This window comes from Achroia grisella, unplaced genomic scaffold (assembly GCF_030625045.1).
Source record: "Achroia grisella isolate CSIRO2021 unplaced genomic scaffold, CSIRO_AGI_Agris_v1 utg770, whole genome shotgun sequence".
NCBI lineage: Eukaryota > Metazoa > Arthropoda > Insecta > Lepidoptera > Pyralidae > Achroia > Achroia grisella.
In genome coordinates, this window is record NW_026713016.1 from 3,594,028 (window position 1) to 3,621,611 (window position 27,584).

Below are 27,584 nucleotides of genomic sequence, written 5' to 3' on the forward strand. Positions count from 1 at the left end.
CAGTTGTTGTAATACCCATAACATAAGTTTTGCTCTAGCATAGGACTACATGATGCTGTGTGAATTGTCTCGAATAATTTTTATAATTATTAAGTAACTACAAGTAGCTATTTTCACTTAAAAAAGTCGCACATAATGTCCAAATGAACGGATCCTGACAGATTTTGTATGTTTTTTGCTATAATATAATTAACAGGCGTAGTTTGATTTTTTTTTTGCTCGCTTGTTCTCCAAGTGGTAGTGGACATTAAGGTGATACATAAGTATCAATTTGACGATAGGCCGATAACGGCCTATCGTCAAATTGACTAAGGATAACCAGTGTAAAATTTCAGATATATTACCTATATATTACGCTTCATCTTTCATGTATATACCTATATAAGTAAGTACAGATTACCTATCTGAACTATTAGGTGGTTTTGTTACAGTAAAAAAGGAGAGAATAACAGCTGTAACTTAGAAGTTAGCAGGTAGATTAAAAAAAATGAAAAATTACACAACTATGGTGTACCTTCGCAATGGATATTCAATCCATTATATTAAGGTAATATTACGTATCCGCAAGAATAAAATCCTCTTAGAAAGTACTTAGATATCTATCAGCCCTTTTATTAACACAAATTCGATTTCACAATAAACAAACCAATTTTCAGTCCAGACAAAATAAAGAGAGCGACACTTGAATAAAATCTCTACTGATCGATCCCTCGTGTAAATTAAACGGGGATCGAAAGTACGTTCACCACCTATCGTTCGGTGAAGCTGTAAAGGCCAGCTGCGGCCTAGAGTAGTCCGAAAAAAAAATCGATCCCTCTTTACCTGCAGCTGGATTGAAATTAAAAGTATGCAGATTCAATCAAATATGGTCTAAATTCAACCACTTCATAAGGATATAGAATGGATTAATTATACAAAGATGAAGTTATATGATAGTTTCAATATACCTACTTAATTTGTAACATCTAAGATATGTGAAATTACATATATACTATTGAATTCTTAGGATATATACGCACCACGACTTTTAATCGCCCGGTTTTTTCACGAGAATGAATTTGCTTGTCCATACAGATGTAGGTAGATTATTTTGCGGCATTTTTTAAACATTAAATAATTGTCTTTAATAATATTATTGTTATTAAAATTCTTACTGCGAATAGATTCTTAATTATTTATTTACAAGCATTTAGAGTCTAACATAACAGAAAATCCTACCTTATATATTTAGATATATACCTACTACATTAGACGTATGTATAATTTGGAAGTACTTATTGTTTATTGTTTACGTTACGTACATAACTTTGCCATAGATATATATCGTGAACATTGTTGGTATTTACTCTTGAACCTTGGACAATGGTTTCGATAAGCGCGGAACTGGCCAGCTCTGTGCTCTACCAACCAGCCGCTCACTCGACGTCCGTTCTGCATTCACACCGGACCGTCGCGCGGCGGAGACGCGACCGCCACCGCCGAGAAACGCAGCGAACACCCGACAGTTTGAAAGTGTGTTGAAAACTAGTTGTGTGCGAAACAAGTTTTAAGGTGGGTAGATTGATTCTTTAATTGCTGCATATAGTCACTTACTAATATACTTTTTATAGTGGTCAGACAGTTCGGTAAGTGCGTACGGACGTAAACTTCAGTATCTACGTAATAGTAAATAATATTTTTATTTTAAATTATCTCATTCTAATCACAATGAATAAATATTTTGCATTAGTAACGATAGGCGGCATTTTGTATATAAGTAAGGAACGCATTTGGTATTTATTTAATGTGAAAAGCATACAACATTAGGTTCGTTTGTTTGTATGATAAATTTCTAATAGATCAAATAATTATTTAAATGTCTAATGTGAAGTGTAAGAGCGGATAGTTATTAATTGATAAGACTATCGCGTGCAACAGGGTCACGAAAGATATACCGAGTCAAGACGAACCGCCGCCCGTTTTTGTGATAGGTACTGTACCTAGAAATATTTCGAAAATTGCCTTCCACTGTTCAACCGAAACTATGTTTTATCGCCGAATCCCGACGCCTTTATTTGAAGGACTTATTTGTTTCGTTTTTTTTTATTTCAGCTATTTACAAGAATAACATTTATTTTATATTAAATACATAGCTTTGATACTCTATATATTTTTTTATTATTATTTGAATCCGTAAATCAACCAACAGTCGGGAGGAAGCTTAACCGAAAGCTTACTGGGATTCCAATTATATGAATATAAAGCCTATCATGTATTTTACTAGTAGTAAATACTACAAACATTGAATATTTACGTCTAGTATATATTGTACTTCAATTCGATGTGAATTAGACTAGAACATTGCGTCTTCGTTAGAATACTGCATTACCTATTTAAGTAACAAACAAATCTATCAAATATAGGTATATTTGGAAAATATATTTATATTTGGAATTTAATAGAAATATTTTTAAATAAATAATGCAAAGGGTCATAATTTTATAATTAAGAAGGTAATTATTTATTAGACGCGGCTTGTTACTGTGGTTCTTTCAGAATAACTATACTTAGTTGATAATTTTTTTCGTTGTAAACAAACATTTAATGAAAACACTATAGCGCTTATTAGAAACTTTGATAACTGATTGAAATAAGATTTTATTTAAACCGGTTCAGCCTATACAAACGCAGTCAAACACACTTAAAACTAAAATGTAGAAGTTGTTATTATGAAATATATATATATGATTACGGCATGGCCCAGTATTATGTTTTTTTTTTTATTGTAATAGGTAAATATTTATTTGCACTTCCTGTCTAAGTACGTGCCGTTATGACATCAGAAATGCATCTAAGTAGTACTTTGTACTGTTATTGTAAGAGGTAACCTAAAGACATACAGATCACGCATATCAAGATAAATATTATGATCAATCGTAACATTAATTTATTATTTTGATTACCTAATGGTAATTAAAATAATAAATAAGTTTAGTCATTACCTGTATTATATTTTTTAGGGTTTTTAATTTTAGGTTTTTGTTGTATAATTAAGTTATGTATATACATTAATTTTTTTCATAGATACATAATTATATATATTATACATCTGAAATGACAGGATAGATATATACAGGTGTAAGTATAGTACTTAGAGAACCGGTATGAAATTAAATTCAATTATATTTATTACCTAAATTATGAAAGTGGCACCGATGTCGGAGAGGTTAAAGAGTAATCGCCTATCGTGGTATGGGCATATAATGCGTAGGAATGAAGATCATATCCTAAGGACGGTGTTACATATGAATGTGGATGGTTATAAGGGTAGAGGAAGACCGAAAAAGAGATGGATGGACTGTGTGAAAGATGATATGGTGAGAAAGGGAGTAAATAACGGGATGACTGCGAACAGAGATGAATGGAAGAGAAAAACATATTAAGCCGACTCCAAATAAATGGGATAAGGAAGAAGCAGATGATGATATATTTATTGCCTAAAATGTGGTACATGTATGTAGTTTTTTAAATCTTTAGTTTTTGTTTCACACATTTCTGACATGCAAAAGGCGATGCCGTAACTGTTTATGCTGGCGTGCCACAAGTGCAGGACGATATGGTGAGCATGAGGTCAGGTCAGTTAGCTCAATGTGCCAAATTCACCTGGAATTCTTCACAATAATCTCCAGAGACAACGCGTGGAAACCAACCTGTGTCATATGTCATATATTTCAATGACATAAATTTAAATACACGGCGAATTTAATTGTTTTGGAGAACAAAGGCAAATATATTTGTTTACTTACCTGCTTCAATAACTAAATACTACGCAATTATATTAAGTATATGCATATATACCATGATAAGTGTAATATCCAACAAAATTGACGGCCTCGATGGTCTAGCGGTTTAGCATACCGCTTTATTTCCGATAATCGCGAGTTCGATTCCACGCACGGTGCAAACATTTGTATACATGATTATGATTGTTTCTACCGGTCTGGGTATTTTCTATGTATATAATGTATGTATTTACAAAAAGAATTCTGAGTATTTATATCAGTTGTCTAATATTCATAATACAAGCCCTGCTTACCGTGCAACTAGATGAAGCTGAGTTAATTGTCCAGGGGTAAAAATATTTTTTCTTAACCAATAATAGACGTATCCGCGACCTCATTCACTTTTTTAAGATAAAAGACAGTCCATATCTGTCCGTCTATCTATCTTCACATCACCCCTCCGACCGTACAATTCAAACGGGGATCGAAATTACGACGGCCTGAGCCGAGGTTCGAACCCCTAATGGTGCCCTCAGACTAAAGTCGTATCCGTCAGGCAGGAGTTGGCTTTCAGCCGCTCCATAAGTCCTTCTGCGGGTTTGGAGTGCTATCTGCACTTGCCCCCTAACGTCCGGTGAAGCTGTAAAAGACAGCTGCGGCCAATAGCATTAGAGTAGTCCGAAAAAAAAAATCTTCACATCAAAGATCTATTCGGCCGTGATAGTGAAAAGTTAAAAATGGGACAGAAACAAACACACACTTTTTCTATTTACAATATTACTCATTCTTTCGATTAGATAGTCAAATCTAACTAAATACAGTTTTTACAGTACGTAAAATTGTAAAATGTCACCACCTATTAACCGTTAACCGCAACATGTTTCAACAAACGGAGTATAATTGACTAATTTTCAAGTTTCTTCTCTTATTAGATAGGTTATATTTTAGTTCTAGGATTAGATATCCTAGAACTGAAATAATATCAAATAGTATGTTTCCTAGACTGACCAAGCAAATACAGCACTTTACTAATAACGGAAATAGTATCTCTAAACAGCATGAAATAAAGTCGCTTTTAGCGTCTGTCTGTTTTTATGCTTACAACCTTCTACTAGAGAACGCAACAGATTCAATACTAGTTGCACTGTTTTTGAGATATATTATATCTTATAGATATTGGAGAACGTCTAGTGGTTACTACACGAATTTGACCCTTAAAGTCATGAGTTCGTATCTGGCTACAAAAGTCTTTATATAAAAACTTTGTGCCCCTTATTACAAAAATTGCGCAAACAGAGTGCAGAATGCTAATATTTTTTAAATCATGCCTAAAATACATTTAATCAATAAAAAACATTACACATACTGCCATGTATTTGACACTCACACTTACAGAGTAAATATGACACTCCAGTTTTTAACTATAGAACCTTAATAATGTTCAAATTTATAATTTAAATTAACTATGGTCGAATTATGAATACTGGGCCAGTAGTCTTTTCTTATTGTACCTATTATTTATTTAATTTAACGGATCATTACTTAAATATAAAATATAATAATAATAAATGAATAACCAATTGGATGATATAACAAATATTACAAAACAAAGACTACACAAGTTAAGTAGGTACATATATGAAATTGGATATATAAGAAACCTTTCACTGTTGTTGGACAGGGAAAGTGAATGTAGCGATAGGTTGCGCTGGTGTCCACATTTATCATAATGTGAACTTGATACCAACGAAACTGACCTCCGATGTACTTTTGATTCATAGTAGCATCGGTGCTGAGAGAGATCATACTAAGCTGGTCGTACATTCGTTAAAAAATGTTAGAATATTTTTAAAAGCCTTCGACAATACTTTTATGTCTAATAATAACATAGATCAAAGTAACTGTTTGTTTTTCTGTTTCTCCGTTTATTTCCTCTATACCACACAACCAATTTTAATACGATTTCACTATCGTTTCGAGAAATTCTTTCTTAAAGTTTTTTTATATACAATAACATATATGTAGTTACACGATTTCGTCACATACCTACACTGTATCGTAATGTGCCACAAAATTCGTCCTCTATGCTAACGAAAATAGTATATAGTTATGAATCATAATATCTCAGGACGATTCAGACAATGCATGCAAAGTTAAGCAGAGCTTGTGTTATAGGTACTAGATAACTGATATAAATATATACAGGGTATTTTCTATGTATATTATTAGAAATAGAAATAGAAATAATCTTTATTCAAATATATTATGAATAGTATGTACGAATATTCATCACAAGAAGAATACTCTTTTTGATAAATTTAAATACGTACATAATAAACTCATTATTAGTGTAATGATAATATTGTCAGTCTATGTATTTAAAATTTTTCTACAAAAACATTATTATCGTTAACGAATTCTTCAATTTTATAGTAAGCTTTTTTTGCAAAGGAAGTGTTTTATTTGACAAACAATTTTGTGGTATTTTATTGTAAAACCTTACGCAATTGCCATAAAACGAAAACACACAAACAATTGTACAAATGTCTATATTCTTTGCATACATGATGTTTTCATAAATATATTGAGAAGCAACGGTGAGGATATGATTCCTTAAAGCACTCTCGCAAAGACTCCCTGGAACCCATGCTATAAATCGCCCTCTTTTGTAAAATAAATATTGTATTTATATCAGCTGCTTTGCCCCATAACAAAATACCATACGACATAATGCTATGGAAATAGCTGCTAGCCGTTGCCACGTCTGTTTCAGAACTTCTCGCTAATTTAGTAATATGGGCACCCCATTGCAACTTATGTACGTATTTACAAAATTTAAATACGTACATAATAAACATTGAAAATAAATACAAATGGTAGTTCAATCAATTCAATTTTAAAATTGAACACTAATAAATTAACATTTGTGTTGGAATCAAGCTATATCTTAGATATTATCTACTCATGACAGATGTCAGCCAACATGAGTCACTGTTTCACGAGTACATTTTAAGATAATTTCTCCCCGATTGCATAAAAATATTACCTATAATTATTATAGTTCAATAACTGTTTATTTACTTTTGAACTGACAAGTTGATAAGACTCAGACCTAAGTTCGTTGGAAGATAAAAAGAATGCATCACTGTGAGTCATTCTGTAGGTTATTAAATTTACAATGTCTTAGGTGACTTAAAGATTATTGTCTGTTACGATGGAAGGTTATCCATTTCATTTTATTCCTTTTTGAGCATCATTTTGTAGCTCTATTACGTATCTCACATACTCCATTTTGAACATCGGTAACAAAAGATACTTGCTATTTACTTGACACTTGATTGATTAGTGCAATTAACTATGCAATAAGTTTAGTTTTCAGATTGTTGCATAAGGTAAATAGATTTAGGTCAGTGAATTTATTCACTGAATACTATATTGATTGCTATTATAACAGTTTTCTGCAATTCATAACATACCACTGCATTGTTCAGTGTGCCAGTAGCTGAATTATGTAACGTTGTTACTAATAAAAGCCCTAAAAATCTGCAGTTTTGCTATTATGTACGGACCATTTCACAGTTGCAATTGCTAACCGTACAAATTAGCTGCAACTCTCAAATAGTTTATAGAAAACAGAAAGCCCATGGATTGTAATATGTTACTAACAGCGTTTGTTAATAAATGTAAGCCCCTGTAATCCTGACCTATGATACTCATAATAATATTTTGAGTCCGGGGGAAGAAGGATTGTTAGTAATGTGGACTGATGACCTCATTTCTAGCAATGTATCATTTCAGGTTGACCTCCACGTGGTTCCACTGGATATCACGATGGGCTAATTGACCAAGTTCATGTGTATTTTATCATCCTCCTCTAATGCTCCGCCAGCTAACGGTTTATAGCACAGGCGGCTGCAAAATATCGTAATCATCCATCAAAAGAAATACAATTAAGAGTTCAAAACAAGTTGTAGCCGCAATAAAAGTGTCAATTAATAAAAAAAAGGGCATAAACTACTATTGTAATAATTATACTTCAAACAATAGAATTATTGATTAATAATGGTAATGGGGTCGGAAATGTATATTAATATATAATTTTGTAACAACCAGACAGTGCACATGTGCAAACAGAGTGCGAAGTGATCAACATGGCGACGCGGGGCGCGCGGTCGCGGTTCGCTGTAGAAGTTTATACATACTGTGCTTTTTGTATTGCACTTTCGGCTTTACCGGCACTGGCTATATCGTACGTGGGTGAGTATTTTTTTTTATTTATAAAATTAAGGTCGGTACCATCATGAAAGATTAGAGTTGCAATGATGGCTGGCTCATACGTCGTACTCGAGAACGGGTGCTGCCTGTAGGGACCGATTTGTTTCTGTTATAGAGACTGTTTGATTATTTTTGAAATTTTTGTAAGAGCTTATACTAGTGGTGACTACATTATCTTAAATTTATTTTAATAATCTGTATTCTTGCAATATCTAATTTCAAAAAAGTGATGAATTTCTTCGCAGTTTTTTAGCTTAAAACTGTGTTCAGAAGTAACGGTAGATTTGACTAATATGTGTGTAGACCTACCTACATGAGTACAGATACTTTAATTTGGCTTTATAAAACTATGCCGCTAAAGGGAAGAACTTTCTGATTAAAAGGCGTATGTAGCAATTAATACTTATTGCGGACAGTCAGTTGATAAAAAATCTTTTCTCACCTCAGTACAATCGTAAATTAAAACAGGTATTTTATTCTATATGTGGTGAAAAAATAGAAAATTGACTATTCAAAAGTTCTTTAATAAGTTTATTTATATTATTCTAAATATTAACATTGAATAATATTAAGTATTTACTTGCTCTATTATTACACAGTGGTGAGAATTAGTAAGCAGTTATGGCTTCGAGTGCTATCAAGCCGGTACCCAAACTTGGAGTTTATCCAGTACGACACGGTGCGCTCATTGCTGGACACCCATCGTAATCAAGGCATTATCAATGTACTTCTTGCTTTCAAAGGTAAATTTTATTTCGCATCTGTTAATATAATATGTTACACACCGCTTTGATAAGGAATTGCTAGTAATGAGTACAGTAGTCCCATTTCTAGCAATATCAAGTAGAACTCCACGCAGTGCCCCCTGGAAACCATTGTAGACAATTTCGGGTAAATTGGCCACGATGACCAAGTTAGGTCATGACCTCATTATCATTCTACACTGGTGCCCTGCCAGCGTATACCGTTAGCACAGGCCAGTGCACCATTCCATTATCATCCCTGGAAACACACACACACCCCCTTTCGCAATCGCCTGCAGCATGATAACAGCATAAGGCCCTTATTATTACTAAGGTCTCATTAATCCAAATTACAAAACCATTTATTAAAGAAATAGTTCCGTAATTACCTGTAGAAAGAGTTGTTTATTATATTATTCAATTGTTTGTAAAAAAGAGCTCTTGTAACATAACTGCTAAGAATTCACAATTGTAACAGAATAAGTTCAATATGTTTGTGATATTGTATGAATTAATTGACAGTTATTGTTATAAGCCAAATAGTCCATACATAATCCATAAACCATAAATTAATAAACTCTAGCAAATGAAAATTGTCAGCAACCGCTTTGCATAATGTTAAGTCCAAGTATTTATCTACAGGTGTACCAAATCCGGAAATAATAAAGCAGCATCTCATTGAGCATGTACTAGATAGACGTGACACCAATGGACAGCTAATGTTCCCTCGTCTACGCCACCTCTTGGTGTCGTGCTGGGGCAACTATGCGTGGGACGTTAATGTAGTATTCCGCCCTGAAAACCACTGTATTGTCGCAAACGCAGTCTACCGTGGACGCCCTGTCTCTGATAACAATATACAGGTATGGATAGAATATCTTTGTAAAATAGGTAAATAGATTCAGTTGATGGTCTTAATTATTGTGCACATATATTATATAGGACAATAGTTCGCATGTTGTTTCTTTGGATATTTTCATGGATTAGTTACTGAACAGATTTGGATGAAAATTGAGAAATTCAATGTCGTACTCATAGAAGTACCGAAAGCTCCATCTTTTTTATTTTCATGGGAAACACGAGTGTTGCCACACGTTAATTTACAATATAACATCGTAAAATTCGTATATACGAACACGATATAGTTTTAATCGGAGATAAATATGTACATAGCTAGTTTCAGAATATTGAAATAACAAAAATCATTGCCTTCATTTCCAGGAGTTTGTCAGCGAGACAGTATCAAAATACTTTCCAAACGAGCAACCACCGTGGCAGTACATAATTATACCGTGTGTATCTCCAGAACCAAAGTACTACATATTGGTTCGGGTCCATCACCTGCTGTTGTCTGGGAAAAATTCTATTAATATTGGTGATTTATTGCTGGTTGAGCAATTGCAGCCTGATGATCGAATAACAGCCACGGAATTCATCCAGCAAAGTCCTTTGACCAATCTGTTACCTAATCCGTCAGCTATTCCAGCGCTATGGGGAAAACTGAACGAGAATTTATCAAACACATGGAATGAATTCGTCTCTGAATATGATCCCGTAGAGAGTCCTCGGGCACTAAAAACATTGCCAGGAGCATTTCACGTAGCTGGCCTGGTTCTCATATCTAGTGTTAGTGCGTTAAGAGAAATGCGTAAAAAGAGATTGAATGATTCACGACCTCCGTTTACTGCGACGACTCTATTAGCCACCATTCGACAGGAATGTATAAGGAGAAATTTAACCGTACCCAAGGCAAGTAGGTCACGGATTAATTAAGTAATATGAATATATATATGTAATAATCATATCGTAATTACTTATCTATAAATTGTTTATGTAAAGTACTCACAAGTTGCACACATTTCGTTTCAACCAACGAACTGGATAATTATGCAACGTTGAGCATGATTACGATAATCACACCTAATAGTTTTGTCTTTGTTCTTCAAAATTGTCTTCTAAGAAATTCGACATGTTCTAAGTATGATTGTTTTTTATGTATAGATGATTATGAAATGGTGCTTCCATGGTGCGCTTACGGTTTACGCTGGCGAGGCCCAAGTGGATGATGATAGGAAGGGCATGAGGTTAGGTCAGTTGACTCATCTTAACAAATTCACCAGGAATTTAGGACGATGGTTTCCAGTCAAACCACGTGAAGGTCGACCTGACTGGTACATGCTAGGGATGGTAATTATTTCACATTACTAACGATCCCTTTCCCCCTATATGGGTGATTAGGTAATGGCGAACTCGCCTGTTCAAATGCTATACGGTGACAGGGCACCATCATCATCACCTTCGGTGGACGATAAATGTGCATGAAGTCAGGTCAGTTAGCCACGATATTTTACAGGAAAATCTATCTGACATGGTATATTGCTTTCAATGTGGCTACTAGTTCCTATTACTAAAACACCCTCCCCCCGTGTATGATTATTTAAGTGCTGCATAATATCTAGTATACTAACAATTTTTTTCAGGTTATTATTTCACCGCTAGTAACGGCAGATCCTCGAAAGTGGCTAAATCGAATATTTAATACCGCGTTAAGTACCACGGGAAAAGTTATTAGATTACCTGTGCGTATAAAAGATGAATTGGTAGCATTAAATGAATTGAGAAGTACCGGTCAAGTGAGTCAGGCGCACACATTAACTTGGAAGTATGGGGAATTGGCACAGTTGTGCGTACGAGCAACACACGAAGCTTGGAGGGGGCTGATTGAAACGTACAGAGCGCCTGCCAATCTGTGGGAGGAAACTGTTGGTGCTGACGACGGGCGCAGGCACATGCTTCAGACTATATCCTTGTGTGGCCGGAAAGTATGTATCTTTTTATGTCTTTAAAACGCAAACCACTGACATCCATTACATTTCTCTAGTATTTATGTCAAATATAAAAATAAAAAGGATGAAAAGCAGGTTTCGTCTCCACTCTCCACCCTCGCAATATGTAACATGTAAAACGAATAGTTATATAAACAGCGCTACAACTAGCTATCATTGTTACACTAGAGACAGCGTAGATTACTCTGATATTTAATCTGTCATGAAAGTGCATACAGGACAAATGTGGTTCAGAAAAACTGAGCACTGTGTACTGACTTAAAATTTCTCATTTCATTTGTGAACTATGAACGCCACTTCTCATCAGGGGATCCGTATGTGTGTGATTGCCTCTTGTTGTTCTTCATAGTATTAAGTGCGAATACAAAGCGCAAATTTACCGGTGCAAGTCCCTCTCTTGCACCGGTAAATACTCAAAATAATACTAGGTATACCGAGTTAAATCCACCCTAATGAGGAGAGATATGATATCCAAAAAAATGCGACTAAGTATTTCCGAAAGTAGTTTAGCTACCTTTTGTACAATTTTTTTTTGTTATCGACGCTCTGAGAATTCTTTGTGCTCTTGGGTTATTATTATCAGAATATACCAACTAGTCCATTTCTTTATTAGCAGTTAACGCATTTCAGGTAGCGGCATGGTCCCGTCCTGTTTCGCGTACAGGAATAGAACGGGCGGCACGTGCCCTAGGTGTGTCGCCAACCGATGTGGCGCTATATGCAACCACGGATGCACTGCGAGCCTTCTTCGAACAAGCACAAAGCGATCCACCCGATGTCATCCTCACAACTGCCCGAGCTGCCTCCGAAGACTTCTTGTTCGCTTTTGCCGAGGGACAAGGAAAAAACTATAAGAAGTCTGTTACAGGAGGCAAGTGCCATCTGATTGTTCCATATCATGTTATATTTGAATATCTAGCAGTGACATTTAATTGGAGGAAACAATTGTTTGTGTCCTAATTAAATTATTGTTATATAAAAAATCCTTAGTTAGAGAAAAGAAACTACCAAACTAAAAAGAGCGAGCGTTGGCATTACTCATCTGGTGAAATGCCAGCGCTCGTTCTGTCAGCCGTAGAGTAAAAAAATATTTCAAAAGTTCGACAGTGTGCTGATCATACCGTCTTATCACTTTTAAATGTATCTAAATACGTAATAATACAAGAGATTAGAGAGAGGCTTGTATTAAGATAAGATATTTAGATGGTAAAACCTGTGCAGGTATGGTGTGCGTGGCGCTGCCGGTGGGCGCGAGCCCGCGACGCACGGCGGCGGCGTTACGGCGCGCGGGAGACCGGCAGCGCGCGCTCGCCGCAGCGTGGGCTGCGCAAGCGCGATGCGGCGTCCTCTCGCGCTCCCTACCCACGCCACTCGCCAAGGTCTGCTTTTTACTTAACCTTCCTATAACCGCGCATTGGTATCTCCTAGGAATCTCTCAATTAGTGCATCCCTTGCGCAATATAGAAATACCAAATATAGAAATAACCAAATTATCAATAGGCCTAATGGGCCAACAGCACGCTTGTTAATTTGGTTAACCTCCTGAATCCTGATGGAATAGGAAATCTTGGTACATCTTGGTACATGAACAACATCACGGCGACCTTGATCATATATGTACAGGTATCTGTCTTTGTCTGAGATATCTGTCTTTGTATTATCATTTCTAAAGATTATTTTTTTTCTTTGTACCTAAATGGGAACATTTAGGTACAAAGAAAAAAATAATCTAAAAAAAAGTAATCTAAGAAATTGTATTCACGCCTTTTAATAGAGGGAATCAATAAAGAATGATCTATATGGATGCAGTCAGATTACTACGCTATATACACAACTTGCTTTACACACTCCTCGATCGACTGAATTGCGTGTGTCTTAACTAACTGCAAGGAACGTACTATCCATACAGTTGACATATTTACAAATGGCAAGCGGTTGATCTGTTCCTACATTAATGACATTGTTTGTTATAGGGATTACCAGAAATACTATTAGAATTCTGCATCCAATGTCATAATAAATTTGTAAATAAAACCTCTTTAATCGTTTTGGTATAAGGTCGCGCTCAACGTGTTGTCACGTCGATACGCGGTGTCGTACGCGCAACTGCACGCGCCGCCGCACGCCGCCCGCCGCGTCGCGCTGTGGGGCGACACGCTCGACTACGTGCTCTACTGGCGACCGCCGCAAGCGAATATCAGTTAGTGTGCATATTATTTAATACTAGCTGTATGCAGTGACGATACCCGAAAGAAATAACTAAAATCAGCTTATGTTATTCGCTGATAATGTAGTTTAAGTCTATTTGTGTAAGAATTCTAAAAATCGGTTAAGTATTTTTCGAATTTAAACGTTTAAAAGAAATGTTTAAATATCTAGTCGTTCCTCCTTCAAATATTATTAGACAACAAAAGCACAATATACAGCAACACTGTTACAATACAGCCACTAAGGGTTCAAATTTATAAATCTGTGTCCAGGATTTTCCTTTGGTCCAGTCCTTTGGGTTAAATATGAAAATTATTATCCGTCATACTAGTGAACGGGCGCTTATTATGATTGGTCTGTTCGGGTTACGGCCACTGACTAGATCATCGTTTTGACAAAAATACTTTTTAGCTCGAAAGCACTCTGAACAGATCGTACATTGACACATAAAAGTCTGTAATAGACCAACACGAATAAAGATAATTTGATTCACGTGATTTACACAAATCGTCTTTTGGTAAGAGAGAGACTTTAAAAACAGAATATAGTGAAATTCTTGGTTTCAGGCATGTCGCTTACAGTGATAGAATACGCGGGCACGGTACGACTTGCAGTAATGACGGACGCGCGACTGTCGCCAGCACACAGCGTGCCGGCAACTCGCTGGCCCCTCGCAATCGAGCAACTAATTACCAAAGTTGACCAGGAAATCGCCAGAATTGCCGCCCAGGCTCAAGTACAGAATATACCACGAATAATTACGCCAAGAGAAGGCGCTGCTGGTGACGAGGTCTCGACCCATCAACCACCAGAAGAGACGCAGTCGTCGAGTAACCTGATGCCCCCTAGAACGCCTGTAGTCAGTCCTCCGCCTATAAGACGGCGAATAACTCATCATTAAAAGTAATGCTCAGTGTAGGTTTAGAATTACAAGTGTAATATAGAGGTAACCCACATTGTGGAGTGTGTTTTCAATGCTATATTTTATTATGATAAATATAGTGGAACTTCCATTGTTTACAATTCAGATAGAAGCTCAAATAATATCTGTATTTTAATGTAATTAAAAATTTTATGACCGAATTCCTGTATCACGATTACGATACATTAGTGATATAATTTATCTTGACTCATATAGATGAAGCCAAAGATATAAATTAATTGTTATTGTATGTTATTAGATGAGTAGGTAAATATAAGATAAATCGAGTCGTCTAGTTATAATTTAGAAAGTGATTTGCCGTCCTTTCGTTAATGCATGTCTACGAATATTTCTCGTTGCTATTGAGTAAAAAATATTATTCTTGTCTCTGTTTAATTATGAGTATTTGTTATCAACACGTAATGTGTGCAGAACATAATCCTACTGAGTATGAACGACTGTTATTTATACTTCTAATATTTTTAGGCAAGTTGACAAATGTATACATTCAATAAATTGTTTTTATTTGCTTTTTTATTCAATTCTGCTCATTATTCCTTTACCCAACCTACAATATATCTGTTTGACTTTGGAATTATGTCTGTCACACCTTTTTCACTTAGGTACTTGCTGGTGGACTATATTACCCTACTTATCGGGGTACGTGTAATTTTTTTATTAATAAAAAAATTATAAAAGGTTTCATCTTAAACTAAAGACGTACCTATAACATAATCGCACCATAATCATCTATAGATTGTACTTAAACCACTAAAAAGTACTATAAATCGCATGACGCGTCAAAGTAGGTAGGTGACAAGAATTTTATATTAATTACTTTTTATTTGATGAGCCTGTTTCTAAGTGATATTATGGACTAGATAAATAAAAATCACTCAAATATAAATCAGAGTTTAATCATACATCTATGTACTACTTTTTCATACTTTTCCTTTTAATTTTGGTCGGTGTCATTACTTTTCGCTTCTTTAGATTTTCTGCACTATCAACTTCCATCTTCTCTTCATTCTGTTCTATTTCCTTCTGTTGTTCCTCTTGTACGTAACTAAAGCCGGGAACAAACGGTACAACAAGTTGGAATACAAGTTTCCGATGCTGCAAATTAGTACTGTCGAGACTGAGTCGCACTGTCAGTTCGTCGAACGTTTTCAGTGTGACATCGCCGCATTTTTGCACGTGTGTCTAGAAAGAAAATATTTTTTTTAAGATCGTCCGCACCGAATTTACTAATCAAAGACTTTGAAGATAAATAATATATCAAATGAATTAATTATTTGTACCAATAGTCTTTTTCTTTTCCTAACATAACATCTTGATTTGTGTTGCCTTTATATGTAGTGATGTCGAATTTCACACTATTGTCGAATTTCACACATAATTAGAAACTTACGCAATAAAAATAAGTTAATTTTACCTAAATGCCGTCTACACAAAGTTAGTAATTCATTTTATGGTAATTGCGTAAGATTCTATAATAAACTGCCAGAATCTACGTTAAATCTGACAGAGACAACAAACAATTCAAACTTTATATTAAACAAATGTTATGTAAAAAAGCCTATTATAGGATAGATGAATTTATAGATGATAGCAATATATAGCAAGTATAAGTTTATTTGCGGACAACGTTATAATTTATTTTTCATACTGCTTTCTTGATATATGATAGCGTAGCGGCTTTTGTATTGATTGCCGCATGCATCCTCATGTAAAGTGCGAATACTGTAACTACCATATAGTAATTTTTGTAGCTGTGACGTGGTCGAGTGGAATGAGTAGTCATGCTCACTAAAATGTTCAGACATGTGGCGGCATGGTGGGCCGGGTCATTGGGCTCCCTAAAATATGGTCGAGCGCAGTGATGGCTGGCTCATCCGTCATACTCGTGAACGAGTGCTGCTTGTAGGGACTGGTCTGCTCTTATCACTACGACTGATTTAATCTTATTGTGTTTTTATTGTGTTTTTATATTTATTTATATTTGAGCCTAAATAAATTAGTGCTGGTTGGTAGTTTGTATTCACACGTTTCGACTTGTAAAATGTGAACTTACAAGGATTGTTTAAAAGAGCAACACACAAGTTTCTTGCTTATTCTTCTTGTGATGAGACAGCTTTCCGAATAAGCGGTAGATTTAAAAAAATGTTGACTATTCAAAAGTGCTTAAATTAAGTTTATTTGAATATATGATTTTCTATTCTATTCTATTATTCTGTTGCTATTTATGGGCAGTGTCGCTTGCTTAGTTTGCTTCATATATTGTTTCAACATATATAAATATAGGCCTGGTTTTACTATTATAAATATATTGATTAATTACAAAATATATATCTACATATCCATGTGTGCTTATTATGCCATATTATTTACCGCATGGTAAACAAAGAAATAGAAATAATCAATAAACTCAATACAAGCACTTTTGAATCGTCATATTTTTTAACTTTTTGTTTACTCATTCGGAACGCAGATTCGTCACAAGAAGAATGAGCAAGAAACTTGTGTGTTATTTTTTTTTAATACAAAAGAAAAAAGAATAATATACCGAATACGAATGCGACAATGATACGATCGCGCAACTACAATATTTAGCCATGTTTTTAATGATAATTATTCAAGATTAAAGTGTTGTACACTTACGCTGTTGCTATGCTTTACAATGTCAAGAAGATAGGTCAATACAATGAAATGCATTAACCCTAGAAAGGTCAGAATTTGTATGTCAGATAATAACATAGTAAATAATTGCACGTATCTATTTTAAAATATCACCTTCACCACACGATACGACCATGTTAAACTAACTGGATATGGCTGTAAATAACTTTAAATACCAAGCACCACCATTTTTTTATACTATTAAAAGTACATAATTATTTATCTATGGTTTTGCTCAAGTTATTGTTATACTGCGTATATCTAACTTACTAACTAGTAAATTACTAACCTCTTCATTATAAGTAAACATGTCAGATGGCAGATATAGTGGGCCTTCCAATCCGTACTTCGGTATAAGGACTTGCAATGCATTTCGTTTAACAGACAACACGACGGCCGATTCTATTTCCACTCTGTGTTTGAAGAGAATCTACAAAAAGAGAAAATAATAATTGTAACTATTTAAAATTGAAAATGTTCCTTGTAAAATTTAAGAAATTACAGGTTTTAAACAATATCTTATCTTGAAGATTTAAATATCGTATAGGGTAATTTCACTGATATGTAAGTGAAACTTAATGACACCTTATCATTTAATTGATACCTAGTATCAATGTACTCTTCAAAGGACAGGATCTTACTACAATTACTATGGTATTTATTTGAAGCTACTTAGAATTGTTTTTTTTATAAATGGATAATTTAGTTAGGGTGCAAAATTTCCAATAATAGGTCAAAGTACCTTGATGACAATACACAACCTCCACACTAAACCTGCCGGTGGCGGTAGTTGAGGTTGTCGCAGAGCGCGTTAGAATGGCGGGAGGGAGAGAGACAGAGAGATATAGTTACGTGAGTGTTGAGTGTGACGGAGGCGCGGCCGGCGTACTGCGCCTGCCGATGGCGGTAGTTGAGGTTGTCGCAGAGCGCGTTAGAATGGCGGGAGGGAGAGAGACAGAGAGATATAGTTACGTGAGTGTTGAGTGCGACGGAGGCGCGGCCGGCGTACTGCGCCTGCCGATGGCGGTAGTTGAGGTTGTCGCAGAGCGCGTTAGAATGGCGGGAGGGAGAGAGACAGAGAGATATAGTTACGTGAGTGTTGAGTGCGACGGAGGCGCGGCCGGCGTACTGCGCCTGCCGATGGCGGTAGTTGAGGTTGTCGCAGAGTGCGGTCGCGTGTCGCACGTCGAGCAGCTCGGCGTGTGTGACGTCAGCGCCCACGCTCGCCGCCAATAGTCGGTGAACCAGTACATCAGCGTATCTGCACACATGGTAACATTGTATAATAATTCATAAACAGTCCAAAATATAACTCTCAGTAGAAAGTTACTAAAAATAGAATATTTACCTTCGAATCGGGGATGTAAAGTGCGTGTAGATCGGACAAGCTAATCCGTAGTGATAATATTCTTCTTGAGTGTGGGTGCCGCTGGAGAAGTATACCGCTTGCATCATACAACGCGTCGCCATGATTCGGAGTAGGATGTTGAAATAAGGCCGATCTGGGATCACCGCCTCGTCCAGTGACTTCGAAAATGATTTGTTTGTCGATACATCTATCTCGAAACCCTAGGAAAGGAAACTCAATTTTACTTCATTTTAAAATAATTATAACTTGTAAAGTTTGCGAAGTAGTTGGATAATACTTTAATAATAGGCTTTAACTCTTCTTCAGTAGTACACATTTAGTGAGTGGTCGGCTTACATGAGTGGTATGAGTGCGAGGCTCATATTGCCCCATTGAAAAGTAGACAATTATTCAAATTTCCATCTTCTGTGCTTTTAGGCATGAGAGCACAGAGGTTAGCAGAGCAGGGCAAGGATAAAGGCAATTGCTGTCTTTACCGGTATACTCTTTCACGCGGGAGAGAATATGCATGTAAATGTAGACAAAGAGAACGAGAAAGATTGCGCGCGTCGGCAGCTCGCGAGCATTCCCGCGTTCTTCAATCGCGGAAACTCCTCCGCCAGCCGCTGCGCCACGCTCACGTTCCAAGGAGGCGGTACCTGGTGTCTGGCGGCGACCAGGAACTGCTGGAAGTTAGCGGGCGGCGGCGCGGGGTGTCGCCTGCGCCAGGAGGCGGCTGGCGGCGACCAGGAACTGCTGGAAGTTAGCGGGCGGCGCGGGGTGTCGCCGCAGCAGCGCGCACTGCGCTCACGTTCCAAGGAGGCGGTACCTGGTGTCTGGCGGCGACCAGGAACTGCTGGAAGTTAGCGGGCGGCGGCGCGGGGTGTCGCCGCAGCAGCGCGCACTGCGGGAACTCCTCCGCCAGCCGCTGCGCCACGCTCACGTTGGCCAGCAACATGAACTCCTCCACCATTGAGTTCGTATCCATTATCTTCTTCGCCTGCACCTCTAGCGGCTCGTGTGTCTCGGAGTCCACCTGATCATATATTTAAAATGTATCATATATATAAACTCTGTGTGGTATAGTCATTTTACCAATTATTTATAAAATGCTCTTTTCTTTTGACAACCGTTTCTGACGACGAGCAACCGATTTAATAAACTTTGTTCTGAACGAACGTTTGTTCGGAACCGAAGCAATAAATAATGTTAATTTCCAGTGAAAATTCATCAGACACTTTCCGTTAGAAAATATCTTATTCCACTAGAAATTAGCATTGTATGGAAAATATATTCTATAATATCACTATTAATAATGTCTATATATTCCAACAGGTTCTCACCAATTTTGTACTTTTACATAGTCCCATTTTTTTGTAAATACATACATAAGAAACACCCAGACAAATAATAATAATCAATAATAAAAATGTTTGTACTGTGAGGAATCGAACCCACGAGCATGAGAAGTAAGGCGGTGCAAACCACTAAACCACCGATTCCGTAAAATATAAGAAGCCATTACATGTAACATGATAATAGTACCTGAAAACGTATCTCCGGCGAGGCGAGTAGCAGTGCACCATTGTCGAGTCGCTTCTTTTTCAACTTCTTGGCTAACATATTAAGCGTACGTAGCGAGCGCGCGATTTCGTCATTGCGGGACGCTTCGTCGATCGCTATCTGTGCTTCCTCGTATGTCATCGCAGCTGCAGACTGCTCGATAGAATCCAAACCAAAAATATTTGAATAGTTGAAAATTTACATGTATGCCTACTTACATTACTTTACATTGTTTTACATTTACTTTACATTGTACTTTATAGACATTGTTGCTGGCAGTTTGTCGACCAATATTTATATAAATATTTTATTTTAATAACTTCTTTTGTATGCCACTTCTCAATATCTTGCTCACTTTTAGGAAATATATAGACGTAGTAAAATTATTCCTTGTTTTTATTGAATACACAGCGACGCCATTTAAAGATTATAAATTTTTAAAGTAATTCATAAAATCAGAATGAAAAATATATTTAGAGTGTGACTGAGTTGTTTTACAGCTATCACCTTTACATCCCATATGTATTTTAATGCCCTCGTCAACAAGAAATACTATCTATGGAGTTACAATGGTATGATTCTCCGTAATCTATACACACAGTATACTGAATCGCGTCACCAAAAACAGTAAAAGGAAATTTATCTTCAAACTTCTTATAAATGTTCGTTGTAAAATATCTTACTCAACAGAAAAGAGTAAGTCATAATAGCCAGTGGATTGTTACATAATTATATGTAGTTTGATCTGTTTCATATTGAAATTGTTAGTAGTTACTAACAATTACCATTTACTTAAGCGGCGCAATCTAGGCTTAATTATGAAGCGCAACTGCGCTTGATTTATCTAGATTGTGAAATACCAAATTGCTCTATGGTCTCACCTTAATAACACTCTTATGGAACTTGGTCGACAACACATTGGCGTTCTCGTCTATCTCCCACACACAAGAGAATGCTAACCTTTCTTCTCCGCCGCGCAGCGAACACAAATTGGAACTGAGCAAATCTAAAAGAAAATAGTAAAAAGATGGTTTCACAATAGTGATTTTAAAGGAGCAATATAGGGGCTCTAACGGCCATAAACGTTAACAACCTATTTACAAATTATAATATGAAATTATAAGACTATTTATTAGGTTTATGGTAATAAAACTTCTCAAGTTACTTTGGAAACCGTTCGTGTGCTAATCGTTCTAGCGTTCATCTCATTCAGGCCTCAAACTCATTCAATCTTCACTTCACTCTGCTACCCATTCTTTCATTATTTGTATTCCATTCTATGCATACATCATTCAGTTAATACAATCGTTCTGTTATATACCAATCTCACATTAACATATAAACAAATAACTCTCTAGAATAATAATATTTTAACATGTAGACAAATCACCTGGCACCATATCAATCCTCTTGTCGACCAAGTAGACAGTGGTGGACCGCGAGGCGGCTTCCTTGTCAAGTGCAGTGCCGGGGCGGACGAAGTGCGTGACGTCCGCGATGTGCACGCCGACCTCGAACACGCCCGCGGTGGCGGCCGGCCGCGCGTGCAATGCATCATCAATATCGGTACAGCCGGGCGGGTCCACCGAGCATATACACACCGAACGCAGATCCACACGACGCTTGATCTCCTGCATAGTTATGAAATAAAATTAATATTTAATGCTTAAAATATGGTCTTTGTTATTTGTTTCACACATTTTGTATTTTTTTTTACAATTATTTATAGTTAGCTCTCTCTATAGTTGTAAGGAATCAAAATAAAATAGCTATTGCAATTAAACTAGGAACATTAACAAGGTTCATTCGCCTTCTTTGGGGGGAAGTTACTAAGCAATGATTTGGTGTGGAGGCTTGTATAGAATAGTACCGTTTAAAAACGTTTTGTTATGTAGGTATATTAGCACTGCGTAAAGCATACAGTTTGAAACAATAGAGTAAACAATATATATCGTATAAAAGTAAATAACATATAAAATATATAATAAATTATACATATGCAGTGTTGCCTACAATAGTATAATATGTATCAGTTGCAGACACTTTCTTACAGCCTTGCTGGTCTAGCACACCGCCTTACGCCCGATGGTCGCGAGTTCAATTCCTCGCACAGTACAAATATTTGTATTCATATTTGCATAAGTCTGGGTATTTGATGTGTATATTATACATGCATTTTTTTTTTAATATCGCAATTTCTGCTTAGTTTGGGACTAGATGGCGTTCTGTGAATTGTCCTGAGATATTATTGGTTATTAAGCATATATCAGTTGTATTAGGTTATGCACAGTTACCTCTGGAGGTATGGTCCAGTCGTTAGGTGGTAGGCACGAGAGCACTGCCTCACTGAATCTAGCATGCGGTACATCGTGTTCCAATAATATTACTTCGTTTTCAGCATCTTTATCACCTGTTAAACAAAATTTAACACTTTTAGTCACTTTATGAAGAAACATTTAGTTTAAAATTACAAATATACACATTATGTAGCAGAAATATTTACTGCAATAAAATTATTTATCAGAAGCACATAAATAATTTTATTAAAGTAGGCATTCCGAGAGTTCCGTAGCTGTTCCGTAATAAAAGGTTGATCCATATAGTATCATCACTAAAAATTCAGTATAAATATCTTCCATATCCAGGCAGTCAAAGATCAATACAAATCGAAAGTAGCATATGTATGCCTTTGAATTTTCCATATTGTGCCTCTATCATTTTGTTATACACATTTTCTAACAAAGCATTCTTTATACTCTGTGGGTAGAGGATATCAGTATCAAGTTGCTGCCCATGTGGTCCTACCAGAAGACCTGTAGTTAATTTATCTGAATTCAAAATGGTGGGCTATTCTAACTTTATGTTAATTCCATAATTCTCTTGCTTGTGCTTCGCCACGGTATACCGAAAGCGTTAAAATTACATAATATTACTACTTATTAGAAAAAAGCATACCGATAGGACCCAGCGCTCGAACAAAATGTCCGAGCGGATATCGACTGTTCCGAGGCCATGAGTCGAGTGCGACGAGGATGCGCTGCGAAGCGAGCGTGTCACTCTGACGGGTCTCAATACGAACGCGCGGGATGCGCTTCTCAGCTGGTGTGAATAGGTGACGAGTTGCACCTACAAAATATTTCTTGTTATCAAATATATAATAATAACTTTAATATGTACAAAAAAAATACAAAACAAACTTAATATAAAAAAAATATGCTAACAAAATGCGGCCTTATCGCTCAAAGCAATGTCTTATAGACATATATTTTGATTACTTTGCGGTAAACTTACTGACTAGATGACTGTTTGAATGATAAACGTGCATGGCAATAGTTGGTCATGCACGGGATTTTAATTGAATGCTAAACAGACACCTACATAAGTACACAATGTAAGAAATTTAGTTGAGTTTCTTGCCAGTTCTTCTCATTGAATCTGTATACTGTATACCTGGACGGTAACGAAAAATTATTAATACTATTAATATTTATTGCATTCATAAGCTGGGGCAGTCCCTGCTGAGTTACACTAATAAAGAAAAGCTTACCTGGAAATTTGCTAGGCACCAATATGCCACAGTATTGTCTCCATTTTCGCCTAATTATGCCCACCACTTTCCCTGTTGGTGTTATTTCATCTCTATTGTCCACCAGTTTTACTGCTTTTAAAAGCACCGATTCCTCTTCAAGTAAGTCTCCAGGGTCATCAGCTTTATCCTCTAAGACAATGTCACTTGGCTTTCGCCATTCTTCCTCGGGGAACACCTCAATTGCCACAAGATCACCATCTACTGCTCGATTGATACCAACGTGTCCTTGTAGTAAGATCTAAGAATATACAGAAGTTTTGTTGTAATTGAAATATTCTAATTTAATTTAAAATTTGTAAAAAGCACTACATCTATGATACCAGTAGTCCCAAGTCTGCCTAGGTGTACATGACTGAGTGAGTTTTGTATATATGTTTTACAAATTACGGCATAATAATAACGGCCTTGGTGGTTATTTCCGAAAGTCGTTTATTCGATTCTCGCATGATACAAACACTTATATTCATGATTATGGTGGTTGTTATTGATCTGTATTTATATTATATAAATATTTATAACACAAATATTTAACTATTTTTAACAGTTATTTAGTACCCACCATACAACCTTTATCTACTTTAGGACTAGATAGTGCTGCATTATTATATTCTAGTTTATTATTATTACATAGCCTATGTCATTCTGAAATAATATGAACTTTTCAAATAGTAAAAGAATTTTTTGAACTGGTGCTGGTTAGAATTTACTTTCCTATTTACTACTTTTCGAATTTACTACAGATAGTATACAAAAGTATATACAATGAATAAAGTTATTATTACCGATTTTTCATAACCATTTACTGATGCAGATCCCTCCAGAAAATTGTCCCTTGATGCATGGAATGTGCCCTGGTGGAATTTACCATTACGGATACCACTATGGATTTCTGCAGGTGTTAGATGTGCTGGGTACAATGCATCCTTTGAATAGCTTTCTGGCATAATGTTCTTGGATAGTTTATCAACAAGTCCGACAAAGCCAGTCACATTTTCAATATAATCTTTCACTGTAAAATAATTACAACATTTTATATAGTATATGCATGAAATTCAGTACTATATCAAAACGGAATGTTATCCATGAGGAAACCATACAAAACTATATGTCCCAATAGAGGATAAAATATTATTTTTTACATTATTGTAATAATAAAGAATAACAAGTAGTTTAAGATTTCATAAAGTAGTAATAGAGAAACTATCTTCACTTCACATATCAATTTTATAGGTTTTCGTTATTAGTTACTCCAACTGGTCTTCACAAAGTTGCAGACACAGCAACCACATAAGAATTTACACAATGTGTAAACTCAATAATAAATCTTTAAATTTTTACACATAGAACATAACATAATAATAGCAGTGTAAGGGAAGATATGCAGGATATAAATATATATATACCAAATGGTACTGTGAGAATACCCAATCTCAGCAATGTGATATTATGTTAAATATTCTTTATCGCTTATATAAATGTATGATAAAATAACATAGTTATAAAGAAAATGTCAGTAAGGGTGGGCTCAGCTCTGAGAAGAGATCTCTTCCCGCCAACCTAATGAAGTGACAGTAGAAGTATTTAGTGGATAATGACCGTGCAAGAGTTCTATATATACATAAATATAATATTCAAATGTACTGTTAATTTATATAATGAGAAAAGGATAATAAATCTGTAGGGAAGTATGTTGATAATGATGAACAATGATGAACCACCAAACATGAATATTGTTCATATCTTATGTATGCCACTTACCAGAACAGCAAATAATTCCTTCCTCTTGTGCAATATTCCTATTCTTTTCATCATCAGTAATTAGTACAATTTTTGGATTCTGCCCATTTACACTATTATTGGACAAATGTTCTTCATACCAGCTGGCAGCCTTAAGTATTGCCCTGTCATTTCTGTCATTTTGTTTCTCTCCTGGTTTCCTTTCCACATATGTATCTCTGGAGAGAAGTAATATTTACAAATAAATTATTTCATTCTATAACAGGCACATGATGGCTACCCAGTGTACTATTCCATGTCATTTAGAGAATACCTTAATGCAGAATACTCAGGCAGATGGACAGGGTGGTCTGGTTCAATCTCATATCCAACCCATTTACCCGACTTAAATATATTAGATTACACTTTACTGAGGATTGGTGAAAGAAAATTTTTATTTATTGCAAATTAAAATTATGCTGAATTTGCTGAGCTAGGCAAAGAGTAACAGTAGTGTCTAAATGTATTAACAATGGTAGATTCATACCCTAGATAAGCCAATATTATTTAAGGTGTAGAGATGATGCAAGACAAATTGCAAAATCTTTGATGTTAAATAATGAAAAACATTTAATAAATCTAAATATTCAAATTAAATTACAATAATATTTAAAGTAATAATCTAATAAAATGCCACACTCAGATTTCCTAAGATGATATTGTCATTCACACTCCAACTGGAATTACACAAAGTGATGCCCTAGATAATAACCACAGTTTTTTTTCATAATATAAGTCCTTAATGACTTATTTACTAAAACTACAAAATGTATAAGAAAACACTAGTGACATGCAATTACAGAGCTACTCACTTATGATGTTCATTGACAAAGGAATAGAACTTTCTTCTTTTATTTCCAATTACTTCTAGAAGCCTCTGGAATATAGCTGTATTCTGATGTTTTACCTCTTCTAAAACTGTTTGCAAAATTATCACATTTGTGAGAGCATTTTCCTCCAAAACATCTATCTGATGAAGCACCACATTAGTGTCGAGAACTAAGTAATGTGGGTAGTCAAATAATGTACATATAGACTCTGGTTTTGTATCCAAAACATACTCGTCATCTTTATGTGGGCATACATTGCAAGCAGCAGAACCACACAGCAAGTCATCACGTAAGTAGTGTTCCCTGACAATCTATAAAGAAAGCAGAATTTGAAATCATGCATGAGGAAATATTTTTAACTACTAACTACAGGGCTTTTTTTATAAGCGAAGATGAAGGTCAGCGCTAACATTGAGAACAAATAAATTATGAACGAACAAAACAAATAACAAATTATTTGTCATTTCAATCGTAATAGGGATAAAAGTTAAGGTACTCTCTTTTTTCTACCACACTCGTACGGCATATTATCTTCCATTAAAAAGAATAATACATGAAATCAAAATTATGAATATAAAACACGCTGAGATTAATTAAAACATTAAGTAAACATTACTTTTAGAATATTGCCGCGTTTCGTTTTGGTTAAAAAAGTTTTTGTCGTCCACATTTTGATCGCTAATTCTAAAACATTACAGAATACTCAATACAGTAATTATTAATTGCGTAGCTGGATGTACAAAAGATATAAAAAAAGTTTTATTCTATTTATTTAAATATTATCAAATAAATAATAGCCGAGATAACCTATTTGAAATAGGTAGAAATGACATAATTTCTGACAATGACATTATAATCCAGATTGATATTTGACTTTGACAACTATAATTATTCATGTTTTTTTTTAATTGAATAGTACATATTATTGTTTTTGCATTATTGAATCTGTGCATGTAATTAATCTGTATTTATTCGTTTGTTACCAGCTTTAAACATATTAGCCTTTAAACGGTAAAATTAATGAAAACACAGAATAAAACAGTA

General features: G+C 35.5%; 2 protein-coding genes across 2 annotated transcripts; one reads left to right on the top strand and one right to left on the bottom strand.

Annotated features, from left to right (window-relative positions):
• The first annotated feature begins 1,430 nt into the window (after window positions 1-1,430).
• Window positions 1,431-15,172, top strand: LOC131850467 (uncharacterized). Its single transcript, XM_059200689.1, has 10 exons — window positions 1,431-1,551; window positions 7,875-8,018; window positions 8,636-8,779; window positions 9,422-9,642; window positions 10,001-10,528; window positions 11,260-11,601; window positions 12,256-12,496; window positions 12,847-13,004; window positions 13,684-13,825; window positions 14,400-15,172. The coding sequence occupies exons 2-10, from the start codon at window positions 7,913-7,915 to the stop codon at window positions 14,732-14,734; spliced, it is 2,217 nt and encodes a 738-aa protein (XP_059056672.1). The 5' UTR covers window positions 1,431-1,551; window positions 7,875-7,912; the 3' UTR covers window positions 14,735-15,172.
• Window positions 15,173-15,671: 499 nt separating this feature from the next.
• On the bottom strand, window positions 15,672-27,354 carry LOC131850440 (exosome complex exonuclease RRP44). The gene is made up of 15 exons (XM_059200656.1): window positions 27,157-27,354; window positions 26,523-26,851; window positions 25,693-25,889; window positions 24,717-24,943; window positions 23,893-24,172; window positions 23,301-23,471; window positions 22,640-22,755; window positions 21,736-21,976; window positions 21,227-21,351; window positions 20,328-20,498; window positions 19,612-19,818; window positions 18,783-19,003; window positions 18,407-18,695; window positions 17,724-17,864; window positions 15,672-15,958 (listed from the first exon to the last, which is right to left on the bottom strand). Exons 1-15 carry the CDS (start codon window positions 27,208-27,210, stop codon window positions 15,689-15,691), a joined length of 3,039 nt encoding a protein of 1,012 aa, XP_059056639.1. The 5' UTR covers window positions 27,211-27,354; the 3' UTR covers window positions 15,672-15,688.
• Between the last annotated feature and the right edge of the window lie 230 nt (window positions 27,355-27,584).